The following is a 19590-nucleotide window of genomic DNA, read 5'->3' as shown; positions in this document are numbered from 1 at the left end:
GAAATTGCTTGGGTATCTTGATGCACCATATTGCCATATTCTCACCTTGAATCATTTACTTTCACCGCACCAACAAAACTCTTCCTACCCAATTACTATTCAATTGATTTTTTCTTTTTTCAACTCCATGAATCCTTATTTTCTTATTGTCTGAAAATAAAAGAAAAAAAATCATTGAGTTACTATTTTCTTGCTTATTCCTCCGTCCCTCAGGAACCCCATAACCCCAAAATCAAATAAGAGCTTCTCCATACTTTCTGACAAATTTTTGTAACATGTCATCATCCTTCTTCTTAATATTTAATTACTGGAAAGAAGTAGTCTGTAGAGTACTTGAAACTATTTATTTTCTTCCCATTTTCAAAGCTATTAGACTTGAAACTTGAATTGACTGTTGAACAAGAATTGTTTTGCTACTTGCTAGTATGTAAAGAAACTTCACCTCTGTCCCAATTGTTACAAGCCGCACCTAGAGCTCAAAACCCATTTCAAAGCATTACATCCCTTTAGTGAGGAAATACAATAGCAAAGGTCAGCCAGTTCAAATCCATGCCCAACTGATCACAAGGGGACTCATTACACTCCTCCATTAGAAAGCAAACTCATTGCTTCTTTTTCACCATTTTCCCTCCCATGCACAATTTCTACTGCACATGCAATTACCAAGCAATTAAGTAGAATATGGTCTAGATACTCACAATTTTGGATGGTCCACTATAAGGTGCACAAAAAGATCACTTCGTTGTTAACGTTTGCACTAATTATATAGATGGAAACAGTACTGACTATGTTGTTTAATTGGTGGTATACAGCCCCTTAAAACTGATGATATTATGCTTGTATTTTGATGCCATATTGAGTTTTTCAGCTCATTGTAAAATATAGTGATGTTTCATTACTTAAAATAGCTGATCTTGCTAAGAATAGTCTAGATGGAAACTGGATTTGGAGGTTTAAGTATGTCCAAAACTACAAGGATAGAAATACCTATTCAATTACATCCATTGTCTAGCTCTCACAAACGCAAAAGAGCACTGGCGTTATATTAGTTCCCACCCACAAACTAATAGAATATATATTCGCTACTATTATTTGTACGCTAATTAATAATTTTGCTATTTTTAATTCTACAGAAATTCGATTATATGTATGAGCATAAATCATTGCAATATTAATATTTCTGTTATAGTTTCATTATCATTTATTTTCTCTGTTACTTGTACCTTACGGAACAAGCAATTTAATAAAAGTAATTACGGAAGTAATTATGGATTTGTTAAGCAGGGTTTGAAAAAACTAAAACTCTATATGAGACCAAACTAGTAATTATTAATGGTAAGTGGATTCAAATACAACTCTAAATCTAACCAAACCAAGCAGGGACAGACCCACATATAATTCTTAATAAAAAAATATTTATTATGTAATTCTTAATTCTTGTTTTAATTTGAGATATATTAAGCTTCAATTTTAATTTTTCATTTTGGCACACACTTTTGTTTTGTTATGTTCTTGTTTTGTTTTTTTCTAGTTTTCAATTGTTTTAGGGTTTAAGTCTTAAGAAAACCAAAATTTTATTAATATGATTATTTTTGCTTTGCCTCAAGAAGTTTGCTTATTTTGCTTCTTCTTCCTTTTTTTTTTTTTTTTTTTTTTATTTTTTAGTTGTGCATCATAAAAGCATTGAAAATCGTATTCTTTCTCCAAACAATATTAGAAAAATAAGACCGAGTTATAGTTTAGTTTAGTAAACACCTTAATCATTTTTTGCTAAGTTTAGTAAATACTCTATTAGTTAGACTATGACACAATAAAAAACAATCTACATGAAAAACAAACAATCTACATGAAAAACAATCTTAGTATTAGGATATAATATTGCATAATGTCTTAAAAAATTCACGCTACTAAAATTAACTGCCCTTTGCAAGCATAAAAATAATAATAATATTTGCAGCACGACCCTGTTTTGTTTACTTTCACTATCATGTATTGTTTTCATCTCTCTTCCCTGTTCTGTAATACCTTATTCCCAACTTAGATCACAGTTTGTAGCATTGTTGCCTTTTAATTTTTGTCCGATATACAATCTCAAGCCCTATTAACTTCCCCTGTCTTGTGTAAATAAATTTAGGTTCAATTTTCATGATTTGTTCACCTTTTCTTTTCTTCTTTTGTCTTTTTTTTTCTACTTCTTTACTTCCCGTTGACTCTGGCGAGCCATAAGCTCAAAGTAATTATATCTTAGTTACCGAATTTGTCTTCTGTTATTTGTGAATTAGTTATCATTTACAATGTGCATTTGACAGTTCAATTTAGAAAAAGCCCTGTGTGCTTCTTTATAAGTATTTTTGTGTTTTCCATTAATAATTTTCCACATTTATATGTTGCTTATGATCAAAATACGTTAATCTTGATTTCTGTTCCATTTTAGATATTTTTGAACAGTTTTATCATGTAACAGAATAGCCGCAAGAGTGTCCTACATTTTGTTTATTGAACTGTCATGCATTGGGAAATGTGCATTCCCGACGGCCAAGATGGATGTCCTTTTTACCTGACTATAGTAGATTGTCAAATTGCCACTGACTTAGAATTGGATGATATTGCTTACAGAGGAGGTTCATCAGGTCTATGCCATGGTGATGCGGTTTTTCTTTCCAATATATTATAAACTTCATTCCTGAATTTGACAAATTAATATGTGCTTTAAAGATGATACCAGTATAGTCATTTTTTGCCTATTTGAAAAACGGATCATCATCTTAATTATGATTTGATCAACTTAGTCCCATATTTCCAGATCAGCTACATATTCCAATTCATGGAACATGGGTCCATTCCACAAAAAAGCACATGCTATGAATGTTTTCTTCATCTATCATGATTTTCTTAATTTGTCTTCCCTATTCTGTAATACCTTATTCCCAACTCAGACCAGTACTGTTGCTTAGAATTGTTTTCTTTTAACCTTTTTTTGATGTACAATCCCAAGCCCCTATTAACTTTCCCTGTCTTGTGTAATTGGAATTACATTGAAATTTTTATGATTTGTTCACATCTTTGTTTTTATAGCTGATCCAATTTATTGAAATTGGCTAGACATGAAATATTTATACACATATATTAATGTCAAAGATAACAATAATAAGAATAAGAAAAATAATAATATCAAGAACAAGAATAAGAAGATGAATTTTGCATATACAGTTACTTGAAAGGAGACATCCCAACTAGGTTGGCATCCCTCCTACTACAATACAAAGTCAGTCAAGTACAACTGAAATCGAGTCCAAGAAGGACAAACCGACCAAAAGACCTCAAGGGAATACCACCGGCCTCATTAAAACCTCATTAAGAAAAAACCCTAAATGGGAAAACCTCAAATAAGGAAAAAGAGTACCGGCAACACGTAGGTAGGTATCCCTCACAAGTCTAAATGGTCAAAATCAAGAAAGAGAAAACCTCAATTACAACTGGTAGGGTGTACGCGTACCCAGAAACCTTCTTCACCAAAAACACGTAACTTCACAATATCCGGATGCTGCTGCCGATTGTGGTGTTTCTGATGGCATCTTGAAGCAGCAGCTGGCGCACAGGAAGACGATGGACGTGGAGGAGGAAATTGGACGGACTTGATTGCTTCCACATCATAGATCAGACGCTTGCGAGGGTCACCGAGCACTTTGTAGGCCTCGGAGATCTGCTTGAACTTTTTCTCGGCCTCAGATTGTTTGCTGGCCGGGTTCTTGTCTGGATGCCATATCAACGCCTGCCTTTTGTATGCCCTCTTCACTTCATCGTCGCTGGCTTTCCTCTTCACATTCAGAATGCTGTAGTAGTCCAAAGCCATTCTGAATCCTCTCTTTCTCTCTCCTTTTTCTTTTTTTCTTTCTTTGTCTAACTATTTGCGTAATATACCTTTTTGTGTGGTGTGCTCTCTGTCTATATATAGCTTTGAAAAGGCGGTGAGGCAATTTGGGTCGAATGTGAATTTTAGAGGAAGTAGGATTGTGAATTCTAGAGGAAGTAGGATTGATAGTAAAAACTTTGCTTGAGGACTAAGCAACTCAAGTAAGCGGATGAATAAAAATTCTAATTTGCTTGAGTAACTAGATAATACGGATAGCAGTAAGTAACTCAAGTAAGCATTCAATCCAACTTACCAATCTTTATATTTTTATTTTATTTTGTTTTATGAAAAAAAGATCACTTAATTACTTTTACTTGTGAAGCAAGAAAGGCAATTAAATGGATTCAAATACAACTCTAATTCAGCTCTAACCAAACTACTAACAATTTTTTTTTCTTTTTTTTTTTTTTACATTAAACTGCTAATAATTGGATTAACCAAAATAGAACTCTAAATCCCGGATTTGAAAACTTGTACTTTCAAATAACAAAAACTCTTATATATTATTCGAAGTACAACTCTAATAATATAGTCTTGGACCTCTCACTCTCTTTTCATTCTCTCTCTATATATACACACTAGGATATTCCTATCGCTCTAAATCTAAAAATCTAATATCTGTGGTTTTTATTATTAATTTTCTATCTCTTGTTCTTCAAGTAACTAGAAACGTAGCATTTTACTCTTCCTCTTTCTCTCTTTTTCTTAACCGATATGGCTTATTGATGATGAAGAAGATGATAGCGTCAGTGACCTGTCTTTAAGTACGATGCCATAAACAACATGCTTTACGGTATAAGAGTTCCAGTCCAGGCTATCATGATGCTGAGGTTGTGGGTCGGTATTTAATTTTGGGGTGGGCAATGAGCTTGCTATGGATGAGATCCCACCAGCTAATGATAATGACAATGATAATGATAGTGACTCTGATTATGATTATGATTATGATTATCACGATGATGACAAAGAAGACATGGACTAATCGGATAATGAGGAGCCTGAGTTTGAGCCAGGTAGTAGAGTTTCCATTGAAGAGTTGGAGAGGATCAAGGTTGAAGGTTGTTTGATTGAAGAAGGTGGATGTTGTTCAGTTTGCTTAGATGATTAGGAAACTGGGTGTGTATCTACTCGTATGCCTTCCACGCATGTTTTTCATGGTGATTGTATTGTCGGGTGGCTCCAAAAAAGCAAATACTGTCCTTTGTGTAGGTTTCAGATGCCATCTTGATTGAGCTTAGATATACTTGTGAGGTAGATATATGTAGTAAAAAAGTATTACGTAGAGAGGACTTTCTTTTTTTTTTTTCCTTTTTTTTTTCTTTTTCTATACAATGAAAAAATGAAAATCTGATTTTGGTCCATTTATGGCCTAACCAAACCAAACTCAAATACATAAACGATTAAACCTCTCACTCTCTCTTTCTATATATATATATATATATATATATGTATATGCATACTAGGATACTCTTCTCTAAACGGTTATATATATATATATATATATATTCTTCCCATTCTGAATCTAAATCTAAAATCTGTGCTTTCCTTTTAATCTACTAGTTTTCTATTTCTTGTTCTTCAAGTAGCTAGAATCGTATTGTCTCTATCCTCTCTGTGTTCTCTGTATTTCTGTTGGGTGTTGTCCATCTTCTTCTCTTCTTCTTCCATGTATGGCCATTGATCAGGAAGAAGATAGTGTCAATGTTGGCATAGATCTAGCTTTAGAGTAAAACGTTGCCATAAACCACTTTACTTTCTGATATAAGAGTTCAGATTTGCATGGTGCTGAGCTTTGTGGATCCCACAGTCAAATTTCGGATGGGCATTGCGCCTATTACAGACAAAATCCTACCAGCTGATAATGATAATGATAATGATGATGATGATGATGATGATGATGATGATGATGATGATGATGATGATGATGATGATGATGATGATGATTATGATTACGAAGACACAGCAGAATTGGATGATGAAGATTGGGAGCCTAAGTTTAAGCCAGCCAATAGAGTTTCTGGGGAAGGTCAAGGTTGAAGAAGGTTTGAAAGAAGTGAATTTAGTGAAAAAAGAAAACAGATATACCTTTAATTTGGATGTCATTATATAAACACAACATCAGATTAATTTTTTCAATATATATATATATATATATATTTAAGTTAAACAACAAAAACTTATATATCTTCTTATATGTACCAATACATAAACATATATTATTATATAAGTATCTAATCTAATCAAGATGTCATCTGAAATCAACATAAGGGACAAAATTTGCTATTTTGGAGCCAATTGACAATACAATCTCCATGAAAAGGTGCAAGCAAGGCAAACGAGCAGCCTCACATCCAGTTTCAAAATCATCAAAGCAAACAGATATGGCAGCAAAGTTCAGGGGAATAGCCTTGTTAAAAGCCATGGCTTCCATTTTAATTGCCAATTTATTTGTGCCAATGAGCATGTATGTCACATAGCAGAGAGATTTAAAAGAAACATGTATTATTTAGTAGAGATGTCCATGCCAGTGAAGTATGCAAAACAAATAAACATTGTTTGCAGTTCTAAAATTCACAATTCACCAAAAGCTAAAAACAATGTATTGCAACAGACAAATGAATGAGATAATATACATACCATGGAATGTGTTCTTTGCTGGTACAATTAATTGGCAAATTGTTGAACTGCTTTCTTGGAGCAAATTTTGCATTTTATTGGTCTGATGTTTGCTTTTGAAATTGAAAATTAATGCTTAATTTTGTGTCTTTGGCTTTGTTGTCGAAGGTGAACATTTGTACATCTTTCTAAAACTGATTTCTTATCTAATTCCTCGAAAATTAGAAGCATATTTAGACCCTTACATATAATTTATTTGTACCCTTACATATAATTTATTTGTACCCTTACATATAATTTATTTGATTGTACACATTAATATTTGGGGCAAAAGATAAACATGTTAAATTAAACCAATGAAGATCCGTTTATAGAAATCTCTTCAAGTGGAAGACATTAATGACCAAGCCAAAACTCATAAGAAATCTCTTAATGTGCATGTTATGTTGGAATTATATTAAATATGCAGATCGAAAACATACATAATAAATTCCATTAAAGCATAAAGTACTAACTTCCAAACGCAGTCATTGATAAAATTCAATCTATAATCCTGCATAATAATAGAAAACAATGTAATAGTAGCGCCTATGGATACACTATTCTCAACCACTCTCAAACTGATTTCTGAAAAACCTAATAAAAAATACGACGTGTATCTGTTTACTTGTCCTAGACTTTTCGTAGTCTGTGCAAGTCATACTTATCCATTAATTTTAACGCACACCAAAATAATAATAATTTAGTAATAATAATAAAAATATGGATAAGTCAAAATGGGTTTCTAAAGAGAGTTGGTCCTCCAGACCAATGAGCTAACCGAAGTATTATAGAGAATGTGTGACCCTACTACAAAATAATAAACAAGCTAGTCCCATTAATGGCATAAATTGGCCCTATAAGTGAGTAATTGATTATGCTAAATCCACAAATATTTATTCATTTAACATTCTCCCACTTGGACTGCATAATCATCATTATATATATATTATCCAAAACTTACTTACTACAGAATCTCCCAAAACAAAATACAAAGTTTCATCTAAATATATAGCATGTTGGCAGAGCATGCTAATATACTATACCAGGTAGTAAAGATTCTCTCAGCAAATCTTCTAAAACATAATATCATTTCAACTGAGCACTTTGCATGCCATAAACTCAGTCTAGGTAGTAGAGATTTACCTAATCACGTGCAATCTCCCAACACACAATACCATTTCATCCGAGCACATTGTTTATCGATAAGATACAACAATGTACCCAAACTAAGTAGTAGGGACTCACCATGGTACCTATGGATCAATGTACACATATACATGGACTAAAAGTCTCAACAAGCTTGTAAATATAAAGAGCAACAATATGTGTAATAAATTATCTCATAAATAAATAACGGTCCACATATACACAAAGAAATAAATAATACTCAACATGGATATTATTGTAGAATACATAATAAACTTCCACTAATCCACATCAGTATTAACTGCCTAACAATCCCACATGAGACACATGCTTCTCAAATATGTCTACTGATAAGGTCTTGATCAGTGGATCTACCACCATGCTGTAAGTCGGTATGTGAACAACAGTAATGAGGCCCTCTTCAACTTTCTCCTTTACCATAAAATATTTTACATCAATGTACCTTGCACCAGAAGTACCTTTTAAATTATTGAAAAAAGACACTGCTGCAGTATTGTCACAATACATCATAATAGGCTTCTTAATGGAGTCAACTATTAGATCGTATACAAACTTGAGCATACATCAAACTACCCACTACTAGAGAATAATAAATATTTTTCATCACCATCCTCTCTCTATCATTCTTGGGATACTGGTCCTTAGAAAGTTTTTCACCCTTTATGGCCGGTACACTTCTAGAAGAACAATTGCGCATATTAAACCTCTTAAGGATCCTATCAACATAGGCTCTCTAAGACAACTGCAACATATAATTAGTCCTGTCTCGAACAATCTTGATGCCCAAAATAAAAAAAGCCTCACCAAGATCTTTCATGTCAAAATGGTTACACAACATTTACTTTGTCTCAGCCAATAGGTCAGTGTCATTGGTCGCCAAGAGTATGTCATCAATATACAACACCAAAAATATAAAACTCCTCCTACTGACTGTCATATATATACACCTATCAACAACATTCTCCTTAAAGTCATTTTTAGTGACAACCTTATCAAACTTGAAATACTATTTTTTTTAGGCTTACTTAAAATCATAAATAGACTTCTTGAGTTTACAAACCAAATTACCATTCCCCATTTGCTGGAAGCTAACTGGTTGAACTATATACACATTCTCATACAAATCACCATTCAGAAAAGCGGTTCTGACATCCATCTGATACAACTACAGGTCACAATGTGCCACAATCGCCATAATGATTCTAAAAAAATCCTTTGTGAATACAGGAGAGAATGTATTTATGTAATCAATTCTTTCATTCTATATAAACTCTTTAGCTACAAGTCTAGCCTTATACCTTTCCATTTGACCATTAAAGTCTAGTTTAGTCTTAAAGATCCATTTGCACCCAATAGACTTGCTACCTATTGGTAACTTAACCAAATCCCAAAACCATTTGATGCCATAGATTTCATTTTCCATTGCACCTAACCAAAAATTCAAGAGTAAACTACTTATGGCCTCCTCATAAGTGAGTGGATATGAATCATCACTTATGTTAAACTCATGCTCTTGCAAGTAAACCTTATAGTTATAAGGAATAGCTGATCTCCTAGTCCTTTGTGACCTTCTTAAAGGCACATTAACATCTGTAATAGCTGGAACATCCTATTCTTCAACGATCAACTACTGGTTCATTAACAATTGGCTCAATAACATCTCTATTAGGAACAATAACACTGGAAATGCATATATTGTCTTCTCTAAATTGAAGCTCCCTTAGACCATTACTGTCATTAAATCCAAAATTATCTTTATAATAAACAGCCCTTTTTGACTCCACATTTCTGATGGTGTGAGATGGACAAAAGAATCTTAAACCTTTTGATCCTATACAATAACTAACAAAATAACCACTAATGATTTTAGGATCCAATTTATTAATGTAGGGATTATAAAGTTGTACTTCAGCTCTACAACCCCATACACGAAAATGGTTCAAATTAGGCTTTCTTCCTGACCACACTCAAAAGGAGTTTTAGGAACAGATTTACTTGGAACTTGATTCGAATTATAAGCCGCTGTCCTCAAAGCCTTTTCCCATTAGTAATTTGGCAAACTAGAATTTGCTAACATAGATCGCACCATATCCAACAAAGTGCGAATTCTTCTCTCAGCTATACCATTCTTCTGAGTAGTACCAGAAACTATATATTGTGCATCAATGCACACTCATGTAAATAAATTGTGAATGGTCATGGATTCTGTCTAGTCTCATCATATCTGCCATAAAATTCACTACCTTTGTTAGACCTCATAGCCTTCAGCTTCTTATTTTTTTGAAGCTCCATCTTTACCTTAAACTCCTTAAATGCAACAAAAGAATTCGACTTCTTACGGAGAAGCTCAACATGTCGATAATGAGAGAAATCATCAATGAAGGTAATAAAATACCTATAACTACCCAAAGCAGTTGGTATAAAAATTCCACATATATCAGTGTGGATTAACTACAAAACATCTCCACACCTTACTATCTTATCTTTTCTAACTTCGGAAGTTAGTTTCCCTTTCACACAGTCAACACAAGTCGATAGGCTGGAGAAGCCAAGATTAGGAAGTATTTCATCCTTCACTAACCTTTTCATTCTATGCTTAGTAATATATCCAAACGCTTATGCCATAACATTGAGGAATTATCATTAATTCTTGAAAGTTTAGAATAAACAATTAAGGCAACAACAGAATTAATAATTGAGGCAATTATTAAATAAATCAAGTTTATATAAATTGCCACGTAAAGTTCCAAAACTAACAACTTTATCATCTTTATACATTTCAACTTTGTTATTACCAAACAAAAAACTAAAACCTTAACTATCCAAAAGTGAAATAGATAACAAGTTTCTTTTTATTGAGGGTACATAAGAAACGTCTTGTAACTTTAAAGTATATCCAGTGGCAAGCTTCAACTTCATTGTTTTTATGATATCCACCTTCACTCTTGAGCTATCTCCCATATAAACATACTGCTCAAGATTGGTTGGCCCCCTTTGACTTATCATCCCTTGCAATGAATTAGTAACATGAATTGTTGCTCCAATATCTAACCACTAAGTATTCATAGGCACATCAATAATATTGATCTCAATCATTAAAATATTACCTTTCTTCTCTTGTTTTCCCTTCAACCTCCAATAGTCTACCTTCTTGTGTCCAATATTGCTGTAGTAGGCACACTTTCCATTGAAGTACTCTTTCTTTTCTCCTATGTGACAAGCTCCATTCACTAGAAAATTTCTTCTTATTGGGCTTAAATCTTTGTCCCTTCTTTTGGAAAAACTTTTTAGACTTGTCTATTTGATGTGATATCATTGCAACGGACCTCAACCTGTTTAACTTAATATCATCCTCCTCCTTGACAAGAATAGCAGTCAATTTCTCCAAGTTACAACCTTCCTTCTTGGTATTCAAACTAGACCTTATATTATCAAACTGAGATAGAAGACTCTTCATTATAGAATAGGTCAAGAAATCATCTTCAATGTCCATCTTAAGGTCTTTTAGCTTATTATAATAGGAAGAAAGTAAAATAATATGGTCCCTTACTCCTTTAACTCCATCATACTTAGTATTATTCAAAAGGTCCAAATAATTATACTCCTCATTCTTTTCTATCTTCTCAAGAAGTTCCTTTGCAGTATCCACTTTTAAAATACTGGTATATATAGCTTCATCCATATAATTCTCCATCATCATTGTAAAGCACTTTTTAGAGTGCTTCCAATCCTCATAAAGTTTCTTAATTGCTGTACTGCTCTCATCAGTTAGTATCTCTAGTGAATATATCTCCAAAGCTAAATCTAATTTCATAAAGGTCAAATTCATAACTAAAGTCTTCTTCCACTTTTGATAATTTGTCCCATCTAATTTCATCATGACAGTTATTGGCAGAACATTCGGGGTGCTACTAGCTGTGAAAATAGCAAACATAACAACACATTCAAAATGTAAAATAATTCAATAACTATTTTCCAGCCCCTCAACAAAAAACATAAAATATTAATATCGCCAAAGTCTTTGTAGCACAAAAGATACCCTTTCGCGAGTCAAAGACAGTCCACCAAATAACCACAAACAAATGCATTGAACTGAATCACCGATAGAGTAATTTAGAACTTGCAATTCATGGCATTCAATCAACTTCCACTGCCCCCTTATACTCTGTGGAAAAATTACCATAGGTTTCATTGGTAATTACCGAAACCCCTATGGTAATCACATTTTACAAATTTTTTTGGCCCCACAAGTCCCCTTACGTGTGTTAAATGAAAAAACATGCAAAATATGGATTATCAAATGATCGTAATGAGAGAAAATCACAAAATTGCTTAAAAAGTTCTCAAATTGGCCAAACAAATACGATGACTGTAGACCTTCGGTAATTACTGATGAAAATTTGGTTACCGAAGGTTTCGGTAATTACCATAGGCGTTTCTGTAATTACCGACGAAACATACAGTAATTTTTCGAGAAAGTATATATTGGTTACCGAAGGTTTCATCGGTAATTACCGAAGGTTTACATTCATTGTATTTTTTTGGCCAATTTGAGAACTTTTTCAGAGATTTTGTGGTTTTCCCTCCTTAGGATAATTTTAGAATCCATATTTTGCATGGTTTTTCATTTAACACACGTAAGGGGACTTGTGGGGCCCAAAACATTTGTAAAATGTGATTACCATAGGGGTTTCGATAATTACCGATGAAACCTACGGTAATTTTTCCAGAGAGTATATGTTGGTTACCGAAGGTTTCATCGGTAATTACCGAAGGTCTACAGTCATCGTATTTTTTTTTGCCAGTTTGAGAACTTTTTAAGCAATTTTGGGATTTTCTCTCATTAGGATAATTTGAGAATCCATATTTTGCATGTATTTGGATTTAACACACATTATGGGACTTATGGGGGCCATAACATTGGTAACATGTGATTACCACTGGGGATTCGATAATTATCGATGAAACCTACGGTAATTTTTCCAGAAGGTATATGTTGGTTACCAAAGGTTTCATCGATAATTATCGAAGGTCTACAATCATTGTATTTTTTGGGACAATTTGAGAACTTTTTCAGAGATTTTGGGGTTTTCCCTCCTTAGGATAATTTTAGAATCCATATTTTGCATGGTTTTTCATTTAACACACGTAAGGGGACTTATGGGGCCCAAAACATTTGTAAAATGTGATTACCATAGGGGTTTCGATAATTACCGATGAAACCTACTGTAATTTTTCCAGAGAGTATATGTTGGTTACCGAAGGTTTCATCGGTAATTACCGAAGGTCTACAGTCATCGTATTTTTTTTGCCAGTTTGAGAACTTTTTAAGCAATTTTGGGATTTTCTCTCATTAGGATAATTTGAGAATCCATATTTTGCATGTATTTGGATTTAACACACATTATGGGACTTGTGGGGGCCATAACATTGGTAACATGTGATTACTACTGGGCATTCGATAATTATCGATGAAACCTACGGTAATTTTTCCAGAGGGTATATGTTGGTTACCAAAGGTTTCATCGATAATTATCGAAGGTCTACAATCATCGTATTTTTTGGGCCAATTTGAGAACTTTTTCAGAGATTTTGGGGTTTTCCCTCCTTAGGATAATGTTAGAATCCATATTTTGTATGTTTTTTCATTTAACACACGTAAGGGGACTTGTGGGGCCCAAAAAATTGGTAAAATGTGAGTACCGTAGGGGTTTCGGTAATTACCGATGAAACCTATGGTAATTTTTCCAGAGAGTATATGTTGGTTACCGAAGGTTTCATCAGTAATTACCGAAGGTCTACAGTCATCGTATTTTTTTGGCTAATTTGAGAACTTTTTCAGCAATTTTGGGATTTTCTCTCATTACGATCATTTGATAATCCATATTTTGCATGTTTTTTCATTTAACACACATAAGGGGACTTGTGGGACCCAAAAATTTGGTAAAATGTGATTACCATAGGGGTTTCAGTAATTACCGATGAAACTTACAGTAATTTTTCCAGAGAGTATATGTTGGTTACCGAAAGTTTTGTCGGTAATTACCGAATGTCTACAGTCATCGTATTTTTTTGGCCAATTTGAGAACTTTTTAAGTAATTTTGGGATTTTCTCTCCTTAGGATAATTTTAGAATCCATATTTTGCATGGTTTTTCATTTAACACACGTAAGGGGACTTGTGGGGCCTAAAATATTTGTAAAATGTGATTACCATAGGGGTAATTACCGATGAAATCTACGGTAATTAAATATTTTTGCCAATTGGAGAACGTTTTCGGAACATTTGGGGTTTTGATGTTTGGGGGCATTGATGAATGTATAATTTGCATGTTGTTGCCGGAAACACCCATTAGCTGAGTATTTGGAGAAAAAAAATGTTAATTCATATTACCGAACGCGTTTCGGTAATTACCGATGGTGAATCGGGAATTATGGATGCACCATCGGTAATCATCTTTGCTTTAATTTTTATCACAATCGAGGGTCTTCTTTTCTCTTTTTTTGTTTTTTTTTTTGTTTTTCAACGGTTATCATTACTAAGGATAGGTTCAACATATTAAGATAACATTAGTATAGAGTGTCATAACATTAAACATATGATCTACATTGAAAGTTTATTAAAGTACAAATCAACAGCATATTTTTTTCTAAAAAACATAATGTCTTGCGGGCCAAATGAAGGATTCTCCTCACTACTCTTGTATTCAATAAATTTCAAAGCGTAGAAGCCACAATCACCCCTGCAGAATAGCATTAATGATTAGCATTAATGAAAACCAACCACGTGTATTTTCACACGTAACCACAATAAAACAGTAGCAATAGAAGTTGTTTGAAATGACAACACATTCATACCCATTATCTTGGCGGGGTGCATCTTTGATCATGGTCATCGTGAATGGCTCTAAAGTGGGAGGCACGTTCGGATTCTTCTCGTAATATCCCCCATCCCTCAATAGGTAAGGCAGCGTATATGTAAGGCATTCCGCATTGTTCAACTCTTTATTCTGGACATATTTATTTCCCATATTTGGATCGTACAAATCAATAGGTCGGGCCTTCAAGTCCACATATGCTGCCAACCAATGCGCGCCTCCATTGTTGACAGGGATGTACACCTACAAATTTGAACATAACCTCATTATCCATAAAATGGGAAACTTAGTGAGAATTTTTTTAAATATATGTAGGGACTTACATAATCACATCTCCGCCACGGCATGCTAGGTTTGGGTGACTTCCCACGCACATAGCTACGAAGGGTCGCATCACATGAATATGTGCTATGAGATGCCCTCCATATGGGATAACGCCCTTTGATGGATGACTACCAAATAATGAAATATATACAATATAAAATATCATCAATATAACATTAAGCAACGTAGTAACATCCCATCATCTTATCCAAAATAACACTTCTAATATGGCACAGGTGTGGGTGAACATCTTCTCATTCTCAAACCACCTTTTTTCATATGAAATACAAAATAGTGTCAATATGTTGCAAAACCACATTAAAGGAAATAAATAACAAGTGCGAGGTGATAAATAAAACATCATTCCAAACGTAGGAACACAATGATTTTACATGAACATAAAGCATATAACTTACATCGGAATTTAACCATCCTTTAGAGGTAAGTAACTCAGCAAAAAATTTCTTTCCCACCGTCATATAAAATGTACACACGGTTGCTTCCTTCGGTGCCACCCTATACCACTCATCGAACGCCCTCTCCTTCGATGCATCAATATGTCGATTAAGATTAAATTTGACCTTCTTTTTACACGGGTCGGTGTAAGGAGAGATGACGTGATGTGACTGGTGGTAAACTCTACCGAATCAGCTTGTATCACCAACGTTATGCGTCCAATCTTCCACCTCAATATCAGCTGATTGGTCATGATGTGGACTGTCAGCTGAAACACCGATATCCCCCCTAAAATGCAAAGGCCGATATGGCACCAAAGCCCAGGAATCCTCCACATAGGGTCCTCCAGGTACGATAGGCTCAAACGGTGTAGTACAATCATCATCCTCCTTCCTACCATTGGAACCGTCTATGGGTGCATAAAATTCTTCGTCTTGCTCTCCAAATGACGGTGCCACAGGGGATGATGGTCAAACCTAAGATGACGGTGAATGGCTGTGCATATGATGTTCGGCCTGCAAAACACAATGGTTATTTTACAGTTCCCAAACTCTAACAACAAGTAATTGCTGAATTACAATATATAATTTAATAATGCTGAAACACTAAAGTATACTAAGTTGTCTAAATGATACCTGATGCTTTTGTTGGTCAATAACAGAACTAAGCATCTTCCTTAATGACACCATCTTTTTATTTAATTCACCAAATTTTGACTCCAAGCAAGCAAGCTAATCAATATCAATATCCAAAACACAAGTCAACATATATTAGTACAACATATGAAATACAAATTTGCGTGCAAGTAACAATTGCATACCCTGAAATTAGCATCTGGAGGGCCACTAGAATGCTCCTCAGGTTTGTATGCATCTTTAGCGCCAACAGTGGCTATTGGTGCTACAAGTGGAGGTGAGGTGTAGCGAACTTCATGTATGTTAACTGCTATTATTCGCCAGTAATCCATAGTCTTCTCCTCATCGGTAGCATCTAACCTCCAGTGCACAACATACTATATGAAATGAAGAAAGGAAAAAAAAGTAAATTTGGAAACTGACTATGGTAATGTAACTTGAATGTAGTCGTACCATGTAGTCTAAAAAAAATTTGCCTTACATTGCTATTTGAGGTGAACCAATTATGGACAGCAAAATGGTTCGATTGACTTGTAGCATGCCATCCAAGGATCCTCGGACAATGGGTTTCCCACCGGTCCGCAAATTGGTTACCAAAATCAGGGATTGCTTCAAACCCCCACAACTACAAAATATAAATTAGAGGTTATTAAATATAATTTTTAAGTAAACGCTACATGTATTAAATATATTACCGTACCTGAAACGCCAATGGAAAACCTTTTAGGTCATAATACTGTGATTTATTCTTTACTGCACGTCCTCTATGTTGGAATGCATTGTGGAATGAGTTGATCGTCTCCTTGTAGCTCAGAATGCCCCAAGGGTAGGAATTAAATACCTTGATATCAGCAACCAAATCAATGAATTTTCTATTTATTTGAACCCTCGGATCCATTCCGAATACACCATGAACTAAGAAATATAGTAACGCAATTCTTACAGCATCCCAATCATCCACAAAAAGTGTACCCTTGCATATTCATTCCAATTCGGGTGGTTTCAAGTCAGTCCTGTCATCTAGCAACCTCGTGAGTAGCTCCTTTCCTTTGGAAATTTGCATATCATACATGGAAGGGTACCTACAAAACTTTAAGTCACTAATGAGTGCGAATTCCCACTTCGTAAACCGCACTCCAGATCCGCCGAAGTTAAACTCCAGTACTTCTGCATTGTTGGACACAACTCATCTGCAAAGCAGGTGATGCACTACCTGACCAGAGAACCGGAGGTTCTTCATGTCAAGTAAGTGTCCAAAACATGTTTATCTATACTTTTCTAGCTGCTCACTTGTGAGGACACTTGTAATTACTTTGTTCGCTTCTATTGGATTCCCAAATAAATGTGCCCTAACTTTAAATATATCGACATCCTGAAAGATTCGTTCCTTTGGAGCATCAATGGGCTACAAAATGAATTACATAAATGGAACTGACATTAACGATTTAATCATACCCTATTTTTCCACCCCAACTTGATAATAATAATAATTTCCAACTAAATCTTAAGATATATGGGTTCACATTTTTGCACAAGTGGTAATTACCGATGTAACCATCGGTAATCAACCTACAATGAACTAAAAAAAATCCCGATGGCCTATCGGCAATTACTGATGGCCATCGGGTGAAGTTTTTCTTGAGTTTTCACATTCATGAATAAATACTGGCAGATGTCTTATCATTTACCGCACAAAACAACATAAATGAATATAAAACTTACCATATCAGATGGGGGAGAGGAAAGTGGAACGTGCCCTTGAAGTTTGGTGCTTTCTGTCTTAACTTTGGATTTCTACCTAGTAGTTCGTCGACGCTTAGAGTCAGGTGCTACCTCCACGTCTCTTACTTTCCACCTTCTTAACTCCCTTCTTCGGTTGACGTCGCAAGTTCATTTTTGGTGCCATTATAAAGTACAACCTACAAATGTACATTGACAACATTAATAAACTTTTATCTACCTTTAACCACATTGTCAACTATGTATAGATATATAAATATCCGTAATCCTCAATTTCATACGCTCTCTTCCTAAGGATATTGTGTATGCCATCTACAAAACATTTACTGAACATTTACTGTATAGCGGTGTGTTTACTTCTAAATCTTTCTATCTTCTTCTTCTTCTTTAATTTTTTTTTCTTTTTTGGGGATAAAGTGTTTGCGTGTTTGCTTCTAGCTAACCATGTATCTAAAATTTTATGCACCGATCTTCTCTCTCTCGCTCTCTATATATATACATATATATATATATATAGCTATACCTTTAGAAAGTACTAACTCTGGAATTCTCAACTTCAATTCTAATTAATCATAAAGTATTTTTCTCTTATCTCCAAGTACTGATTTTTAGTAATAAATTACCGTAGTAAAAAGGAAGAAGAAAAAACTTAAAAGAAAAAAGAAGGTCTGAAAAGTAAGTAAGATTTCTAATGCAGCTATAGCCTAAAGTGGGGTTTTAATAGAGCAACCCCCAATTGTGGCCAATTATGATGCTACATGCAGAAGCAGATAAAATGAAATTTTGAAATGACTGGAGAGGAAGTAGCCAATTCACCCAAAATAGAAAAACAAGAAAGTGAAGTATAGAGGTGGAAGACTACATAGAAGCCCTTAGACTGTATATATACATATCATATTCATGTTATATTTAATTATTTCTTACCATACAATATATGTCTAAAAAATGTGCACAGAAAGTTGCAGACTATAATCTAAACATATAGGTTAAGCTGGACTGCAACATGTCCACCACTTCTATATGAGTATGTCAACTAATGTAGCTACATCTCTTCCCCATACTACTTGTGTTTAACCTGATTTGGTTATAAAAGCTCAGACTATCGACACCTATATATGCTATACAAATCATTCATTTTATATTTATTTTATCTGTATAATTAGTTTAGGGTCAATGATTTATCTATATACAAATCCAAAAAAGAAATATAATTAGTTTCCTAAGGGTCAAGTACGTTTTTAAAAAAATTCTTCTTTTCACCCCACAAAAGCAGTTTTCTAGACAGAGTTTGAGTATCATGCACTAGTGAGATAACACCTTTATCTTTAGGATTTAAACTTCAATCAGGGTAAAAATCCTTATATCCCTAAGTTGTAACAAATATATATCTACATATATTATGTTTTTTTATTACAAACTAACATTATTCTTCATCATATTCATTGATTTCCCTACCTTCATCCTTTGTTTATTTTCCATGCTCAGGGATGTCGATGGAACCCAAACAAATTACAAACGACGTGTCATCCTGGTGTCGTTCATCCCAGACGACATGTCGTTCGATCCATCTTCAACCTTTGTCCGGGTTGACCCGAACCAATCTGAAGTGGTCCCGATCCGATTCTTGACCCGGTTGTTTCTCCCACCTCCGACCACCATTCAAGGCCAAACCGGTCCCATATTTTTCCTCTCTTCATTTCCTACTAATACCCAATATCAATCTATCCTAAAACCTAGGTTATAATCACTTTCATATAAAAACCTAAATCTTCAAAAATTCCACATTTTTAACCGGTTCTAAACACAAATCACAAGTTTCA

The 19590-nt window shown here is 34.3% G+C and overlaps 1 protein-coding gene across 1 annotated transcript; it reads right to left on the bottom strand.

Moving 5' to 3' along the window:
- Positions 1 to 3169: 3169 nt before the first annotated feature.
- Positions 3170 to 5143, bottom strand: LOC107419269 (uncharacterized). The gene has a single exon (XM_048474234.2). The coding sequence runs from the start codon at positions 3851 to 3853 to the stop codon at positions 3467 to 3469; it is 387 nt and encodes a 128-aa protein (XP_048330191.1). The 5' UTR covers positions 3854 to 5143; the 3' UTR covers positions 3170 to 3466.
- Between the last annotated feature and the right edge of the window lie 14447 nt (positions 5144 to 19590).

This window comes from Ziziphus jujuba, chromosome 2, assembly GCF_031755915.1.
Source record: "Ziziphus jujuba cultivar Dongzao chromosome 2, ASM3175591v1".
Taxonomy (NCBI): Eukaryota; Viridiplantae; Streptophyta; class Magnoliopsida; order Rosales; family Rhamnaceae; genus Ziziphus; species Ziziphus jujuba.
This window is presented reverse-complemented; position numbering and strand designations above follow the sequence as displayed.